At 59.5% G+C, this 15,632-nt stretch overlaps 1 protein-coding gene and 1 non-coding gene across 20 annotated transcripts in view; both read right to left on the minus strand.

Annotated features, from left to right (window-relative positions):
• Positions 1 to 5,947: 5,947 nt before the first annotated feature.
• The window catches only part of TRPM2 (transient receptor potential cation channel subfamily M member 2), a 55,928-nt gene continuing 46,243 nt past the window's right edge, over positions 5,948 to 15,632 (minus strand). For 10 of the 19 annotated variants that reach the window (XM_078452685.2, XM_078452687.2, XM_078452689.2 and 7 more), the window contains 9 exons: positions 15,378 to 15,465; positions 14,315 to 14,472; positions 13,499 to 13,575; positions 13,146 to 13,247; positions 11,772 to 11,858; positions 11,096 to 11,201; positions 9,451 to 9,552; positions 7,914 to 8,030; positions 5,948 to 7,321 (listed from right to left, as the gene is read on the minus strand). In XM_078452685.2, coding sequence (XP_078308811.2) covers positions 7,196 to 7,321; positions 7,914 to 8,030; positions 9,451 to 9,552; positions 11,096 to 11,201; positions 11,772 to 11,858; positions 13,146 to 13,247; positions 13,499 to 13,575; positions 14,315 to 14,472; positions 15,378 to 15,465 — 963 coding nt within the window. In that variant the 3' untranslated portion in view covers positions 5,948 to 7,195. Of the gene's footprint in view, positions 7,322 to 7,913; positions 8,031 to 8,224; positions 8,294 to 9,450; positions 9,553 to 11,095; positions 11,202 to 11,771; positions 11,859 to 13,145; positions 13,248 to 13,498; positions 13,576 to 14,314; positions 14,525 to 15,377; positions 15,466 to 15,632 lie in introns of those variants that run through there. The other 9 variants (XM_060640577.3, XM_078452698.2, XM_078452699.2 and 6 more) reach the window with 8 other exon arrangements.
• LOC132684477 (Z6 small nucleolar RNA) lies at positions 11,066 to 11,142 on the minus strand. The gene has a single exon (XR_009612687.1). It is a non-coding gene; the product is annotated as a Z6 small nucleolar RNA (small nucleolar RNA).

Below are 15,632 nucleotides of genomic sequence, written 5' to 3' on the forward strand. Positions count from 1 at the left end.
CTTCTCCTCTCCCCCTGCCTCTGTTGGCAGTGAGTGTTATGACTGCGTCTTCCATCCTGAGGTGACCCCAGCTGTAACTCTCTGCCACGTTACTTCAGTGGCTGCTCAGGGTGTCACGTCCAGCTGTCGCTGCTTACCACGGTGGTCCCTCGGGCCACGTTTGGCCACGTCACGTGCAGTGGGTGCTGCGTGGCTGACACGGCATATATGTCCTCATATGTAGGATCCCCACAACACAGGATTATTTCTGCTTTGAGCAGCCAGCTCTCTTTTAAAGAGATTAAAATCTTTAAAGATTAAAGAGGCTTGAAGCTGACAGCATGTTAGCATATGGCAAATCAAAGAGAGGCTGGAAGGGAGCCCCAAGTTAAGGAATATCTTAATGTTTAAATTAAGCAAATTAAACGGGGTTACTACCAAAAAGTACAGTGCCGATGCAGGGGGATCCACAGACACTAAGCAGAGTGGGAGAGTCCAGATGCTGTGAACTCAAGCTGTGTGGTTCTGCTTAGGGAACGTTCTAGTAGGGATGGGGCGGGGCGGGGGGGGGGGGCTCCTGGGCTGCATGATCTGGATCTGGAGCTCAGTGCTGATTGTTACCATAAGTAAAAACACATCGGGCTGCTCATAGTTAAGATTTGCCCAGATGACGAAGCGTATTCTGCCTCGATAACAGAAAATAGTAACGTGCCACCCAGGTTTGCGCTTCAGGGATGGTCACAGGTGTCAGTGGTTCCGCATCAGTGGACAGACGGATGGATGGATTCAAGGCGCTCGTGTAAGGCCGTGTGGTGAGCGGTCTTCCTGCTCGCAGGCTGCCCTTACAGGAGGCTCTGGCTGCCGGCCAGGCCCGGGCCACAGAGCCCTGAGAGAGTCTGGCTCTCCGTCCACTCCAGACCACCAGCCTGTGCTCTCAAAACACCAGAAACCTTCTAATGCTATGCTGGCCACGTGGACCGCCCTCTGTAGCTGCCCTTCCGACTGTAATTGGGCTCAGGGCTGATTAGCTCACCCATTTATCCACCCAGAGTCCAGGCTTCCTGTCCCCAGGGATGCCAGGCAGCTGCGCCAGCCGGCTAATTGCTTCCCCATCAGGAAGGTGGTTTTGCTGGGCGAGTCTGAGAGCATCTCTCCGGGGACCAGCACGGGAGGGCCGAGCTCACGGCAGCCTCGGGAGCCAGGACAAAACCAGGCCAAGGAGTGAAACAGCTCGGTGAGGCCGGAGTGCCGCTCTGCTGTCACGACCCCCTTGCTGGCCCAGGCTCAGCCTTCTCCACCTCGACCTCCACGCTGCCCCAGGGGGCCCCAGCTCCTGCCCTGGCCCAGCCAGGGGACGCCCAGACAGAACCCCAGCTGGCTCACAGGAGGGGCTGCGGCCGCACCAAGGGAGAGGGCTGCGGGCTGCTGGTGGGGGACCCGAACAGGCAGGGCCAGGGGGCCAGCGGCCCTCCGAGAGCCCGGCCGGTGGATGGATTGCCACATTTTGTCTGCTTTGTCTGGACTGTCTTTTCCAAGAACCGATTTTTTAATGTATTCATCACACCATTGCTTTATTTTTTCCTCCTCCGTAAACCCTGACTTCGTTGGCCCCTGCATTTATGTTGTAGCCGTTTCTTGAGTTTCTTAAGTTATAACCCTAGGTAATTCACTCTCAGTCTTCCAAGTGCAGCTAAGGTTAGAAACCTTCCCCACGAGACTCTCCAGCCACAGCCGGCAGGTTGGGACACGAACATCCTTGCTGTCTCGCGTTGGTCTGCTCACGACTAACGGTGCGGGTCTCAGGCGGGGAGGAGGGTGTGGAAGGACACGTCCTCGCAGGGCGTGGTGGCCCCATTGGGTTCCCTGGCCAATGCCCAGCTCCGGGTCCTCACCGGCCCCTCCCCGAGCAGGTGGGGGTGGCCCAGAGACCGAGCGCTGTGCAGAGTCGCAGGGACAGCGCCTGCTCTCCCGAGAGGCACGGCCGTTCCCCACCGGTGCTCCCACCCAGGAAACAGGCAGCTTCAGAGTGGGGACAGAAGCCCCCCCGGGAGAACGGAGACCAGAGGGACACATCATCCGGCGGTGCCCTGCCCTGGACGCCACCTCCTTGCCCTCCGAACTGGTCAGGGGGCCGGTCACTCAACATCCCAAGCACAGGCTCCTGGAACCACTGGACGTACTTTCCGTCCCTTCTGCTGTATGTTTTTGTTCTGATGTGACTGTTCTAAGAGTGTGGAGCGTGTGGCCCCGTCCCGGAGCCGCCTTGGCAAAGTTGCTGAGATCTGCTCGGTGGTGTATATAGAGCACGCCTGGTTTTTGTGAATATCCTGTGTGTGTCCGAGAACCGTGTGTCTCCTCTGGGCCTCTTGCTGCTGCTATTGGGGTGGGGGGTACAGAGCCATATACGCACACATATATAAGCAGTGTATGCTTATGTATGTGGCACGTGTGTATGCATGCTAAAAATTGTTTTTAACGATTTATTTATTTTTGAGACAGAGAGACGCAGAGCACGAGCAGGGGAGAGGCAGAGAGACAGGGAGACCCAGAATCCGAAGCAGGCTCCGGGCTCCGAGCTGTCAGCCCAGAGCCCGACACGGGGCTCGAACCCACAAGCTGTAGGATCACGACCTGAGCTGAAGTCGGACGCTCAACCGACTAAACCACCCAGGCACCCCTGTATGCATGTTACACTTAAGTTATTATACAGACATAAATATATATTTATTATGTATGTAAATACGTTGTACATCATTTATATAATTTATGTGTCGACAAACTTACACATAAGTTGTACATAATGTATATATGCTTAATATATACATTATATATATAAATACATAACATGTATGAATGTATATGTGCACACACACACCACACAGAGTGACTTCGGTCTTCATTGTGTTATTCACATTCTGCCCTATTTTCCTCTTCCTCTTTGATTTCTTGATTCCTGAGGAAGTATCTCAAATATTACTGTGAATTTGCCAATTTCCCCTTGAATTTCTGTCAAGTTTGCTTTACATATTTAAAAAGCGAGGGTGTTGGGTGGGTAACGGCTCCTGACAGCGATGCCTTCTCCGTAGATGGATGCCTTTCTCTAACCCAGGACCCGTGTGTGCTCCTTCGAGAAGGCCCAGACCGGGGTTGGCGGCCGGCTTAGCGCTGTCTCCCCAACCATTCTCTCTGAGAGCGTTTGCCCAGATGACTTCTCCACTCTGCCAGCTCTTCTGAGTCTCTCTGTCTCAGGTGATACAGAAAAATACATAGAAAACAATAGAAATGAGTCGGGTTATTATTTTTTTTTAACAGTCCGAGTCCTTTATTTCCAAGCTGCTCCATGCCTCCCAGAAAATGCAGTAGATACGTTCTGCTCAGAATCCTTTCCTGAGCTACCCACCCCTTGCGGAAGAAGCCCTCCCTGCCCGTCTCTACCACCGTCACAGCGTGGCCCGGCCTCTCAACTTGAAGGTGTCTCTTGCATACTTTATGCACCATCAGACTGACCATGCTCCCTTTTCTCCGACCCGAGTGTCTCCCGGTTGATCTGTTTCGCTGTGAATGAAAAAAATTAATTAAGGTGGTTTGATAAGGCATCACCCTATTTATTTCTTGTTCTTCAGCCTCCGTCTCTCGGCGATCTGCCCCTGGCCCCCTTCAAGCGGCTGCCCACGAGTCTGACGTACTCTGCAGCTCCTGCTTAGTCTTCTTAGCGTCCTGACCCTTCCGAGCAGTGTGCCGACGTCCCTGCTGGAGGACACGCGGAGGAACAAGACCCCGGGCGCTTTGGCCCGAGGTTTCTCACCCTCTCTGTTTAGGGGCGTTCTCACAATGTGCTGGCGGACGGCCTCTTCCTTCGAGAGACTGATAAAGCTCGCGGATCCCGCTAGATCGGAGTCCGTGGGTCAGTGAGGCCGGCAATATCCTTCTCCCCTGTCCCACAAGGACCAAGTGGAGAGCACTGAGGTTGGCATCCGCGACGCACCCCGAGCAGAGTCGCGCTTTCTCCCCCCATCCTCCCGGGTCGGTAGCAGGAACCCCCTGCTCAGCAGCAGGCGGACGCGGCCGTGGGTCAAGACACCCCCCTTCACGGGAAGCCTTGTCTGTCACGGCCACCTGTGACCCAGACCACGTCACCCCTCCATTCTCCCCCAAGTCCATCCAGCGTCTGCGGCCATTCGTTTCTCAAAAAAAGGTACGAGGTTTCCGTTCAAAGAGTTTCCGGCAGCCCACCGTGTCCGAGGTGGGCTTCATCCTGAAGCAGCCCACCGTGTCCGAGGCGCCACAAAAAAGAACGAGTCGGGTTGTTTTTTATCCCAGTATGAAAACCCAATTCACACGTGTCCTAATCACTGAGGCGTTTTGAGTGTCTCCTCTCGTTCTATTGCACAGCGACCATCCTCCGCTGGTTCCTGTTTTTCCCCGATTTTGTCGTTCCACCTGACCCCGCCGGGGGTTCACAGTGATTTGTGTGTGTCTGCCCCGCCAGCGGCCGCTCGCCCCGCAACAGCCCAGCTTGCTGCCCGCGTCCGGGAGCCGCCGCCGTCCACGCGGCAGTGTGGCCGGCCAGCCCGCCCCCGTCGTCCTAGGCAAGAGGACACCCATGCGCTGGGATCGCCCTCCACCGCCAGCTGCCAGTGACCCCATCGGGGGCTTTAGTGCTGAGCGCTTGTTAAATTTTCTTTTTACGCTGTGCCTGAACAGGTCTAAGACGCAGCCATACATCTAAATGGTCTCTTTGCTTACACAGAGCTTGGGCTGTGCACCTGTGCACGTGTGTGTGTGTGTGTGTGTGTGTGTGTTATTGTGTCCGCCCCACCCCCAAATTCATATGCTGGAGCCCTATCTCCCCTTGTGGCTGTATTTGGAGGTGGGGCCTCTAATATAGTAAATGAGGCCTTAAGAGTAGAGCCCTGACGTCATAGGATTAGAGTCCTTCTGAGAGGAGACACCGGAGCACTGGCTCCCTCTCCGTGCACACACTTGAGGACAGGCACTCGGCACACGGCGAGAGACAGCCGTCCCCAAGCCAGCAGGGGAGCTCTCACCAGAGACGGGTGCTGGCCCCTGGGTCTCAGACCTCCAGCCTCCAGGACTGGAAACAAGTCCATTGTTTAAGCTGCCCCGTCTGTGGAATTTTGTTACAGCAGCCCAGCTGAGTCTGCAGTTCGCTTTTCTGGAATCCGTCTTAGAGAAGTTCTTTTAAAGGGCAACCCTCTTGCACTGCTGGTGGGAATGCAAACTGGTGCAGCCGCTCTGGAAAACAGTGCGGAGGTTCCTCAAAATATTAAAGATAGAACGACCCTACGACCCAGCAATAGCACTGCTAGGAATTGACCCAAGGGATACAGGAGTGCTGAGGCACAGGGGCACATGTACCCCAATGTTTACTGCAGCTCTTTCAACAATAGCCAAATTACGGAAAGAGCCCAAATCTCCATGGTCTGCCAAATGGATAAAGATGTGGTTTATGCATACAATGGAATACTACTTGGCAACGAGGAAGAATGAAATCCTGCCGTTTGCAAGAATGTGGACGGAACTGGAAGGTATTATGCTGAGTGAAATAAGTCAGCCGAAGGACATATACCATATGTTTTCACTCATATGTGGAACTTGAGAAACTTCACAGAAGACCATGGGGGAGGGGAAGGTAAACATAGCTTCAAACAGAGAGGGCGGCAAACCGTAAGAGACTCAAATACGGAGAACAAACTGACGGTTTGAGCTGGGAGGAGGAGCAAATGGGTGACGGGCACCGAGGAGGGAACTTGCTGGGCTGAGCACTGGGTGTGGTATGTAAGTGATGAACCACAGAAATCTACCCCTGAAGCCAAGAGCACACTGCATGCACCGTATGTTAGCTAACGTGGCAATAAATTATATTCATAAATAAGTAAGTAAACAATAAAATAAAAACAAAGAAGATGCTTCAGAAAGGATGCACGAGCGACACATTTTCTGAGTCTTTCCATTCTAAAATGTTTTTATTCGGTGCTGCCAGTCGGATGCTAGTTGGGAGTCTAGATAAAAAAACCAAGGCCCCCCCACACCTGGGCGTGGGCAGCCACAGACAGGGCGTGGCCTTGCCAAGTCCCAGCCTGGGCACCAGGGGCCATGCTGGAGGCGGGTCCAGGAGAATGAAAAACGGGGGGCCGGTGGGGGTGGACCGGTCTGGGCCCGAGGAGCCTGCAGGGTGTCCAAGGGGAGGAACCCCGGGGGGAGATGGCCACAGGAGACACCCTCGGGCCACAGGCAGCTGGGCCGCGGGCCGGAAGAGGTCTCAGTGGCCCAGACACAGCCCCCTGACCGCTGCCCATGTCTGTAACTTTGTAGGGAACACAGAGAGGCTGGCCGGGCTGGTACGGGCAACAGATTTAATGTTGGGTTTTACGATATCCTGGCCCTGATGACTGCTGGCGGTTTATGCTGATGGCTTGAGAGTCATGGACACTGAGCAGAGCGGCCCCCCCACCATCTAGGCCCACCGCCTGCCCCACCCTGGGCTCACAGGGAGTGCTGTGCGTGGAGAGCCCCTGCCCGGATCCCCAGGACAGCACAGAGGCAGACACACTTTGACCCCCAGAGAAGGCGTGTGCTCGCCTGGGTCTTGACCCTCAAAGGGGCTCAGCCCTGAGAGGCCAGGGCCGTGAACTGAGGCTCCCACGGGGCCCCACCCCAGGGCAGGTGAGGGTCCGAGTGAAGTCACGGTGGGTGCCACCTCTGGGGTGTGGGCTCCAGGACAAGGCCACAGTCCCAACTGTGCAGGAAATGCGGGCCTTGGGCCAATGCACATCTGGTGGTGGGCGAGCTGCTCACGACGTGACCAGGAGGGAGTCACTTGGGCTGAGGGCTGAGGCCGCCAGGGGCAGCCATGGCTGGCGGGATCCCAGGAGCCACGCCAGCCGTGAGGAATGGCCGTGTGACCAGAGCCGGCCCGTGCCCTGCCTCGGCTCTCCTCCCAGGGCGCCCTGACGCCCTCCAATTCACAGGCTCGTCTGCTCAGTGACTCGAGGTGGCTGTGAGAAGCAGCAGATTCCCAGACCACACCGCGAGGCGTCCCAGCAGCAGCCCCTTGCCCATCCGAGGCCCAGGGCGGCCCGTGCCTTGGGTGGCCGGCCTCGGCCTGAGTCCCTGGCAGCCGAGCTTCCAAGGGGGCTGTGGGTAGACCAGCCTCACCCGCCCCGGGCATCGGGGCCCGGCCAGAGTCCACGGGTCAGTAGAAAGCCCCATACAGAGTGGCCACCTTCTGGAGGATGGTCTTGTGGTTGGCATACAGCGGGATGCGCCTGTCCACGACCTGCCATCGGACGGACATCCCGGGGTCACAGGCATGCAGGTGCTGCAAGGGCAAACGTAGGTCCTGACTCCCTCCTGAGCTGGCCCCGCCTCTGCCCCATACCCCAGAGCTGCGGCTGGGCTCAGAAGGGCCCGGTGGCGGGGGGGTGACACGCGCCCCCGGTCTCTGCCTAGGGCTGCCTCCCTGTATTCTTCTGTCAAAGGGGAGAAAGAACAGCTACTTCAGGCATGACGGGAAATTCCCGCCAAGCTCTGAAAGTCCTTGACGAGAAAAGAGCAGGTGGCCTTCATCTCAGGTGTTCTGTCCTTTAAATCCAGTCTGGATTAGGGACGGTGGGACTGATATAAATGTGGAGACATTATCCCCATGAAGGCGTGGGAACCAGCCTCCCCCAGGGAGTCCCGTCCGAGGGTCCCCATCCAGCCACCTACTGGTGCCCTCTCGCCTCTCCCAGTGCCTCTCGGAGCCCTCTGCTCTCTGCAGCCCCTGCTCTCTGGTCGTGGCCAGCTCCGGCCCCCCGGGAGGCCAGGCAGACCCTTCCTGGAGGCCCCGAGTGACCCCCAGAGCTCACTCGCCTGCATCTCCCCCCCCCCCCCCCACCCCACAACCGGGAGCCTGCGGCCCAGGCCCATACAGAGTTCAGCCTCTTCAGGTCCATGTCGCTCTGGTCTGAGAAGTGGATGCTGATGGCCACGGTCTCAATCCAGGCGTTGTCCGTGTTTCTCGGGTCGTCCACGTACCCTCTGTATACCTGGGAGGCAGCGCAGGGGTGAGCCGGTCCGCCCCGGCTTCCTCCCCGAGGGAGGGGCCCCATGCATGTCCTGCGCTCCGTCCCGGCCCAGGGACACTGAGCACAGCCGTCCACTGCTCCCGGGGCCCCGCCGGGCTCTCTCCCTGCCCCGTGCCGCCTGCTCACCAACGCCACCTCCCGCGTGCCCGACCCACCGCGGGGTCCGCGCCTCCCTCAGCTCCCTCCTGGTCTCTGGCTTGGCATCCACACCCGCCTCGACTGTCCTCGGGAGGATGAAAACGGGATGGCGGATGTCACAAACACTGTACTAAGTGAAAGAAGCCAGACGCCAAAGCCGGCGTGCGTCCTGTGTGATTCCACTCACAGCCAGTGTCCTGAACAGGCCGGGACGCAGAACAGAACGCAGGTCAGTGGGTGCCAGGGAATGGTGGGGGGAAAGGCAATGACTGCTCATGGGGGATGGAATGTTCTGGAACAGGTGGGAGGTGATGGTGGCACAACATGGCCAATGCCCTAAATGCCACTGACCTGTTCACTCTAAAATGGTTAATTTTATGTTATGTTTCACCTCCATAAATAAACTACTTAATTCTTTTCTACAAAGAGACGGTGCTATTCCCTGGGGCACTGCACAGGACAGCCCTTATGAAATGACCAGGTTCACAGGTCAACACCCTAAATATCAGCAATCGCCTGTTTCATCCTAAGATAGGAGAGACACAGGACCAGTACCAACTCTGGGTCCACCGAGAGGACGTTCAAGAAATCATGACACACATCATTATGCGACCATGGAAAAGAGGAGGCAAATATGTAAATATGAGCATTGCAAATTAAGTGAAGAAGCAAGTTACAGAGAAGCGTGTGCTGTGTGGCCCCATTTTTATTAAGAGTGTATGGGCGTTCGAGCGCAGAGAGAAAACTGGCAACAGAGCCCGCGGCAAGCGTGTAAAGAAGTAAACAAAGTCTGGAGCGGGGCTCCTGTGGGTGAGTGTGAAGGTGCGTGTGTTACACCAAACGTGTAACGTACCGCTTTCGTAACTAAGAAAAGACGGTGGAGAATACAGGCCCCCCGCCCCCACCCCCGTCCAGGCCTTGGGGAGCCGGGCTCTGGCCCAATGCCCCCTCTGGCCTGGGAGACTCAGACACCGCGGTCCCCGTGCACCCACGTGCTCCAGGGCAAGAGTGTGTGTGGCGGAGGAGGCGGCCTGCCCCCCCTGACCTGGAGAGAAGAAGGTCAGGGAGGGAAGGCAGGTGCCCAGGGACCAGAGCCAGGGCCACGCCTCCTGGTCCCAGCTCCTTCCTGGGGCGGGAGCAGGGTCCCCAGTGTCCCATCCGGCTCACCCTGCAGCCCTCCCCACCAGCACACCGTAGGGGGCCGGGGCACACAGATGGGACCGCAGCAGAGAGGCCACCTTACCTCTGTGCCCTGCGTCAGCAAGTTCTGGAAGGAAGACCAGAACTCTCTACGGAGGATCTGCTTCAGCTTCCGGGGCAGTATCTCTCCTGGTTCCCGGGAGCCCTGGGCAGAGAGGAGGCAGGGGCAGGTCTGAAGGCTGTTCGGAGACCCACCTCCACTGGCCATCTGCCCAGAGTGGGCAGCAGGCCAGCCCCCTGGAGCCACAGGCAGATGACTGTCGGGCCGCTTGGCTGTCTCAGGGCTGGAGTGACATTGTCCAGAGTGCACTGCCCACGTCAGCCTGTGCGGAGCAGGGGTGCGTCAGACCAGCGGCACAATGTTTGGGGAGTACGTGTGGGCGCCCATAAAGCAACACGCGCCCTGCCCTCCAGCGCCCTGGCCACCAGCAGAAGGGCACGTTTTAACTATTTGCTTGCATTCCCCTACATGCCGTCTCTCACCTCTGCTCCCCCAGGCTGAGCTCCCAGCCCCTCCCGACGCCACCCACCCCGGGGACATGGGCCCTGCACCTGCACTGCCCGGCCTCCACCCCTCCGAGAGACCCTGTTTGTTATTAACGTCTCTCGAGGTCCACATCACATCCATCCGCTTTGTCCCCTGAGACGCCTGTGCCCCCCAAAAGCTGCAGTGGTGAGTGGTGGGGGGACACTGCTTGGAAGATGCCACCAGCGACTGGGCCAGTGTCCCACCCGGAGAGGCCAAAGTGCCCACGAGGAAGGCTGAATCGTGCTAGAGACTCTCTCCCAGGGGAGAGGGGCCGGCCCGACACCTGGTTCAGAGTGGTGCTCCTTCAGCTGGGGGGCACAGGGGATCGTGGCTGCAGGGCTGGAGCTGCCCAGAATCCTTGTTGCAGCCTGGGGACCCAGTGGAACCACCGCCCCACACATGCTCACCAACAGGCCGCCCCCAGGAGAGCGGCCACTGGGCCACGGTGGGTGCCGAGTTGGGGTAAATCACTACTTCCCAGAAGCAGGCTCAGAGGAGAGGCTCCCAAATGGGGCTGCAGCCCAGATGCTGTGCACCGACCCAGAGCCTGTCAGGGAACGTGGTCCTCTTGCCAGGACCCCCAGAACACGGGTGGGAGTCGGGGCAGGCAGACTGATCTGGGAGTAACACCTGGGGGGCCCAGCCCAGGGCCTTCTGCAGCCCAGTTATGTTGATTCCCACAAGGCCCCGGATGCATTCTGGCCTTCAGCCCTGCAACCAGTTGCCACTCCAGAGCTGAGGGGCCATATGCCCCCTCCTCCCAGCCCTGGCCCCTGTCCTGTCCTTAGGGCTCAGCTCAGGGCCGAACACCAAGAGGCAGGTGCCTGCCTGAGACACCTGCATGGGGAGCCATATTTGCCTCCAAGGCCACGAGCTCCTCGAGGACACGCAGCCTAGCCCCTGACGCAGCCGCAGTGCTGAGCCTGGTGCTCGGGACACAGTGCTCACACCAGAGAGTATCTGAACCCGTTTTCACTACAGCAAAATGAGTAGACAGCAGGGAGAATCCCTCCTAAAAAGCCAAGTATTGGTTTGTCCTTCAGCACCAGGGACAGAGTCCAGAACTGCCCAGGGCGGGGACTGTAGGAGCAGGTGTTCCGTCGTTGGGTGGGATGGATGGAGGGACAGACGCTCTGGACAGACAGCTTGCATGGCTTACCCCTGGCAAGGCCCAGTGTTCTGAGAGAGAGTGCTTTACGACCAGCACTTCGAGCATTTTCTTTATGCTTTTCCTGCAGATGGCTCCATCCTGGTTCCGCCTCCACCTGTAAAAGGGGCAGCTCACAGGGACTCTGCGGTCAGCCCCCCCACCCCTACTGAGGAGGACACGGGGCGGACGGGGGCAACCCTGTCTCCTTTCCCAACATGGCTCCAGGGGAAGAACGGAGACAGGGACCATTAGGATGTCTTTCCTGCTTCCACACCACTAGATGGACTGGAGTGGACGGGCCTTTGAGGAGAATATTTTTTTATCACGAGCCTCAAAGAAGCACACGGCCTGGCCCCACCTGCTCCTCTCCTTACTCTGGAAATGCTGGGCGGGATTATGTGTATTTTCATCTCGTCTGTGGTCCTGGGCCCTGGCCATGGCTTTGCCCTCCTCCCAGAGGCCCGCTAACCGAGGGGGGCCCACAAGGAAGCAAGGGCAGCTTCCAGGGGTGGGGACAGGCCTGGGCTTTTCCCAGGGGACAGGGACACCCCTGCCCTGCATCTCGGGTGCACTTACACTTATCCAGGCCCCACCATGAGCCTGGCACCATGTGCCACGTGCGATCTGTCCCCTCAGCTCTGAGCACATGGGGAGGGGCCCGTGGGTGCCTCAGTGGCACACTCACCGGGTGATCACAGGCTGTAGCGTGTGGTTGGGTCCAAAGCAACCGAGGCTTCCACGTCCACGCAGTCCTGTGCGGCCCATGGGGTTCCTGGGGAGGACGGGTCTGCTTAGATTGTTGCCTGCATCCGGCGGGACCACGTGGGGCCGTGGGCGGGGGCCACTCACGGGGCAGTGTGCCAACTCTACCTGGACCTGCCCTGGCCCAGGGCTCTCAGACCCCAGGCCGCTCTCCTCGGCGGGAGGCAGGGAAGGAGCCAGTGTGTGGAGGCTGGGATAGGATCCCCTCCACCAGCCTGGCCGAATCTGCCTCCCCACCCAGGACTGTCCACCTAGGGACAAATCTTGTCCTTTAGGGACTCCAAGAGATGAGGCAAGAGATTCAGGTCACCTTGGAGTTGGTTGGAAAAGAAAGAGATCTCCTTGGGAGCAGAAGTCCAGCACAGGTGTTAATGTGGCCATCCCGACCCCTAGAGACCGTGTGACCAGCCCATTGCGCCGCACGACACGCGTCTGCATCCCAAGGCCTCACACATGCAGGGGCAGGGCCTGTGGGTCCCTCTGTGACTCTCCAGCCTGCTCTCTCCCACGGCACCACCTGTGTCCACCCCATCGCACGCGGCCTCCTGCCACCTCGACTGGGACCAGGGACTCCGCGTTCACACCCCGCCGTCTCCCGCCACCTCCTTATACCACCTCTGGCTCCGGGCACAGACACCCACTCCTGTTTCAGGACATTCCCCAGAGGCCGCCCCACCCGCCCCCTCTCTCAAGCCACCTCTGGCCCCGTCTGTGGTCCCTCCCCTAATTCTCATGGTGCCTTCCTCTTCCTCCGGCCCCTGGTGCAGCACCCTGGGCAGAGGAGGTTCCTTTATCTCCAGGACCCCAGGCTGACACCCAGAGGTGCTCACCAAGTGACTGCTGGGTGTGACGCCACCGTCACTCAACATCTTGACATTGGATGTACTCAGTGTACAATGGGACAGGGTGCCCGTCCCCACAGAGAACAGAAGTAGGAAACACCACCGTCCCCTGACGCCACCCCGCTGGCCCCTCAACTCCTCCTTCTCAGGGCAAGCCTGCTCTTTGTCAGAATCTGTGGAGATGGCGGGAAGTCACCAAGGGCACTCAGGGACGAGGGCCAAGCCCCAAGGCCAGCCGGGGTAAGTGCGCCTCCCCAGCTCCACACCAGTGTCCTGGGAGACGCAGAGATGGGTCTCATCGAGCAAGGCAGCGTTTTACATCAGCATCTCTTTTCTTCTGCGTTTTGTTCACTTCCATCAGAAAGATGGCTAGTTTGCCAGGACAGGACGGCTGACCCCAGAAGCAAGCCCCACAAAGGCCCGGCTGACGCGGGATGGCGGGCGGCCGCACTCACAGAGGGAGCCCGTCCTGAACCACGTAGACCCCGTGGAAGCTCCGCCGGTCTATGGGTCCGTCCACGGCGTTGTAGCTGATCCCAGACAGAGGCTCCAGGGCGCTGGGAAAAGCGGAGAGGCCACGTCCCCGTAAGAGAGGGCAGTGACCAGGACTGTCAGAGAGCCCTGTGTCTCTGGCAGGTGCCCCCAGCCAGGTGCCTCACCCAGAATGTCCCAGCCCTTGGGGAGGACAGGGCACCCTGCCCAGGCAGGAGGCAGGCCCTCACCCTGAGCTCCTTCTGGCCGTCACCCCGGAGCGCCTGCTGGTCCCCCACCCTCCCTCCTGCCCAGGGCCAAGGATGTGCACACTCACTTTCCCATGGGGTCCACCAAGCCCCTGTCCTTCCTGTCGTCTGTGTAAAAGGGCGGGTCGTAGATGAGAAACGCCGTCTGCACAAAGACGCCGGTCCTGCCCTCAGACTGGCACCCCCGACCACGGCTAGGGCCCCCGCAGCCCTCAGACTGGCACCCCCGACCACGGCTAGGGCCCTGCGGCCAGGATGACCGACAGCAGCACCTCTTCCTCAAAGCGCTCATGCCATGGACCCCGAGACAGACCCCAAAGTGCACAGGGCAGCTCTGAGCTCAGGCAGGCTGAGCGTACCACCCCCAGGGACGCAGCCGAGGGGGCTGGAGACGGCACTGGTGGTCCAGGGGAGCCCCCAGGATGGGGCAGGGGTCTAGGCTGGACTCCAGAGGGACTCCAGCTGGCAGAGACTGGGGAGAAGGAATGGGGGCAACAGCCTGGAATGTTCTAGAGAAAGGCCAGAGGGAAAGCCCGTGGGGGCGGGGAGGGCACACAGATGCTGTTGCCCTTCCTCTTCCTCCCTCCTCGATGCTATCCCTCACCTGCACTCACGAAAGGGGCAGCGACCAGTCCTTGGGGATGCTGGGGTCTGGGATGAGTGAGGCCACTGGAGGTAACGGGGCAGTCACCTCCCTGTAGGGTCAGCAGCCCACTGGGCGCCCAGCTCCACTACCTCTAGCTGTGTGGTCCTGGTGACTCAGTTTCCCCCTCTGCCCAGCACGTCCCTGTGGGACTGCACAGGCTTGTCCACCCGGCGCCTGGCCGTGTCCAGAACACGGGGCACCTCTGGCCCGGTGGGAGAGCGCCAGGACCCGCACTCACCTCCCAGGGCACCTTCTCGTTGGGCACGGGGAAACGGGTGACGTGGGAGTTGGGGTACAGGAGGTGCCGGGCGTTCACGTGGTGGGTGTCGCCCACGTCCTCCTCCTCCTGTCTGCCGTCCGGCTCGAGGTCCTGCCCCTCTGAGGCCTTCTGGGGTGCTGGGAACAGCCACAGGGAGCCGTGGGCAAAGCCAGGCCCCGGCTCAGGCACCTGGCCCACAGGACAGGGGCGTCCTCGATGGTTCTTTCCCCAGAACTGGGCCACCTCCGCCTCCCCGAGACCAGACTGAACACCACCAGCCCCGAAGGGGAGCTCCCCACTACGGCCCTGGGGGGGCAGAGATCTGGGGTCGGGCAGTGTCCCCCCAGCCAGCACCTGCCTCCTTGTGTGGCTGCCCCAGAGTCCTCGGTAATTAGCTGGACTCACGGCCCTTACAGAAGCCCATCCGGCTAGGGAGGGCACATGTGCCCCCTCCAGGGTCAGCACCGCCCCAGGAGGGCCAGTCTTGCCCATTTCTTGGCTGGCTGCAAACTTAGAAATATGGACTTTGGGGGGGCACCTGGGTGGCTCAGTCAGTTGAGTGTCTGACTTCGGCTCAGGTCACGATCTCACAGTTCGTGGGATCAAGCCCCACGTTAGGCTCTGTGCTGACCGTGCGGAACCTGCTTGGGATTCTCTGTCCCTCTCTCTGGCCCTCCCCCTGCTCACCCCTTCTCTCTCTCTCTTTCTCTCTCTCAAAAATAAATAAACATAAAAAAAAAGACACACGGACTATAGTTTCTGCCACCCGGTCTGGGTCTTGGCCACATCCTGGAGCGGCCCCTCCTGTATAGCATGATGCGCAGGCCCCCTCTCAAAGCCCCCCATCAGGTCCAGTCAGGGGCTCGGTTGTGCAGGGCCCCTGCTTCTGTGGGGCAGTCTACCCTCCCCCAGGCCCATGGGACCCAGGAGCAGCTCAGTCGGCCTACCCCCAGCCCCCGCCAGAATCCAGCCTGCTGCGTCTCCTCCCCACAGACCCCCAGACTCAAGCAGGTACCAGCTGCTGGCAGGGCCGCACACTCACCCGGGGCGGGGATGCCCTCCTCTGAGCCGAAGCCACCGTCCCTCAGGGCCTTCATGACCCAGTGCAGCGCTCTGGACGTCTGGGCCACCTGGAAGGCACATCCCAAACAAGATTTGGTCCACGCCTGCCTCCGTACGGCACACCCAGCCCTCCACTGAACCGGCGAGGGCACTATGGGAAGGCTGCAGTGACCCACAGGCATCAGAGCCTGCCCTGCTTCCCTCGGTGTCACGGGCAGTGCCCACCCGTGAGACG

Source organism: Panthera onca, chromosome C2, assembly GCF_046562875.1.
Source record: "Panthera onca isolate mPanOnc1 chromosome C2, mPanOnc1 haplotype 2, whole genome shotgun sequence".
Lineage (NCBI taxonomy): Eukaryota > Metazoa > Chordata > Mammalia > Carnivora > Felidae > Panthera > Panthera onca.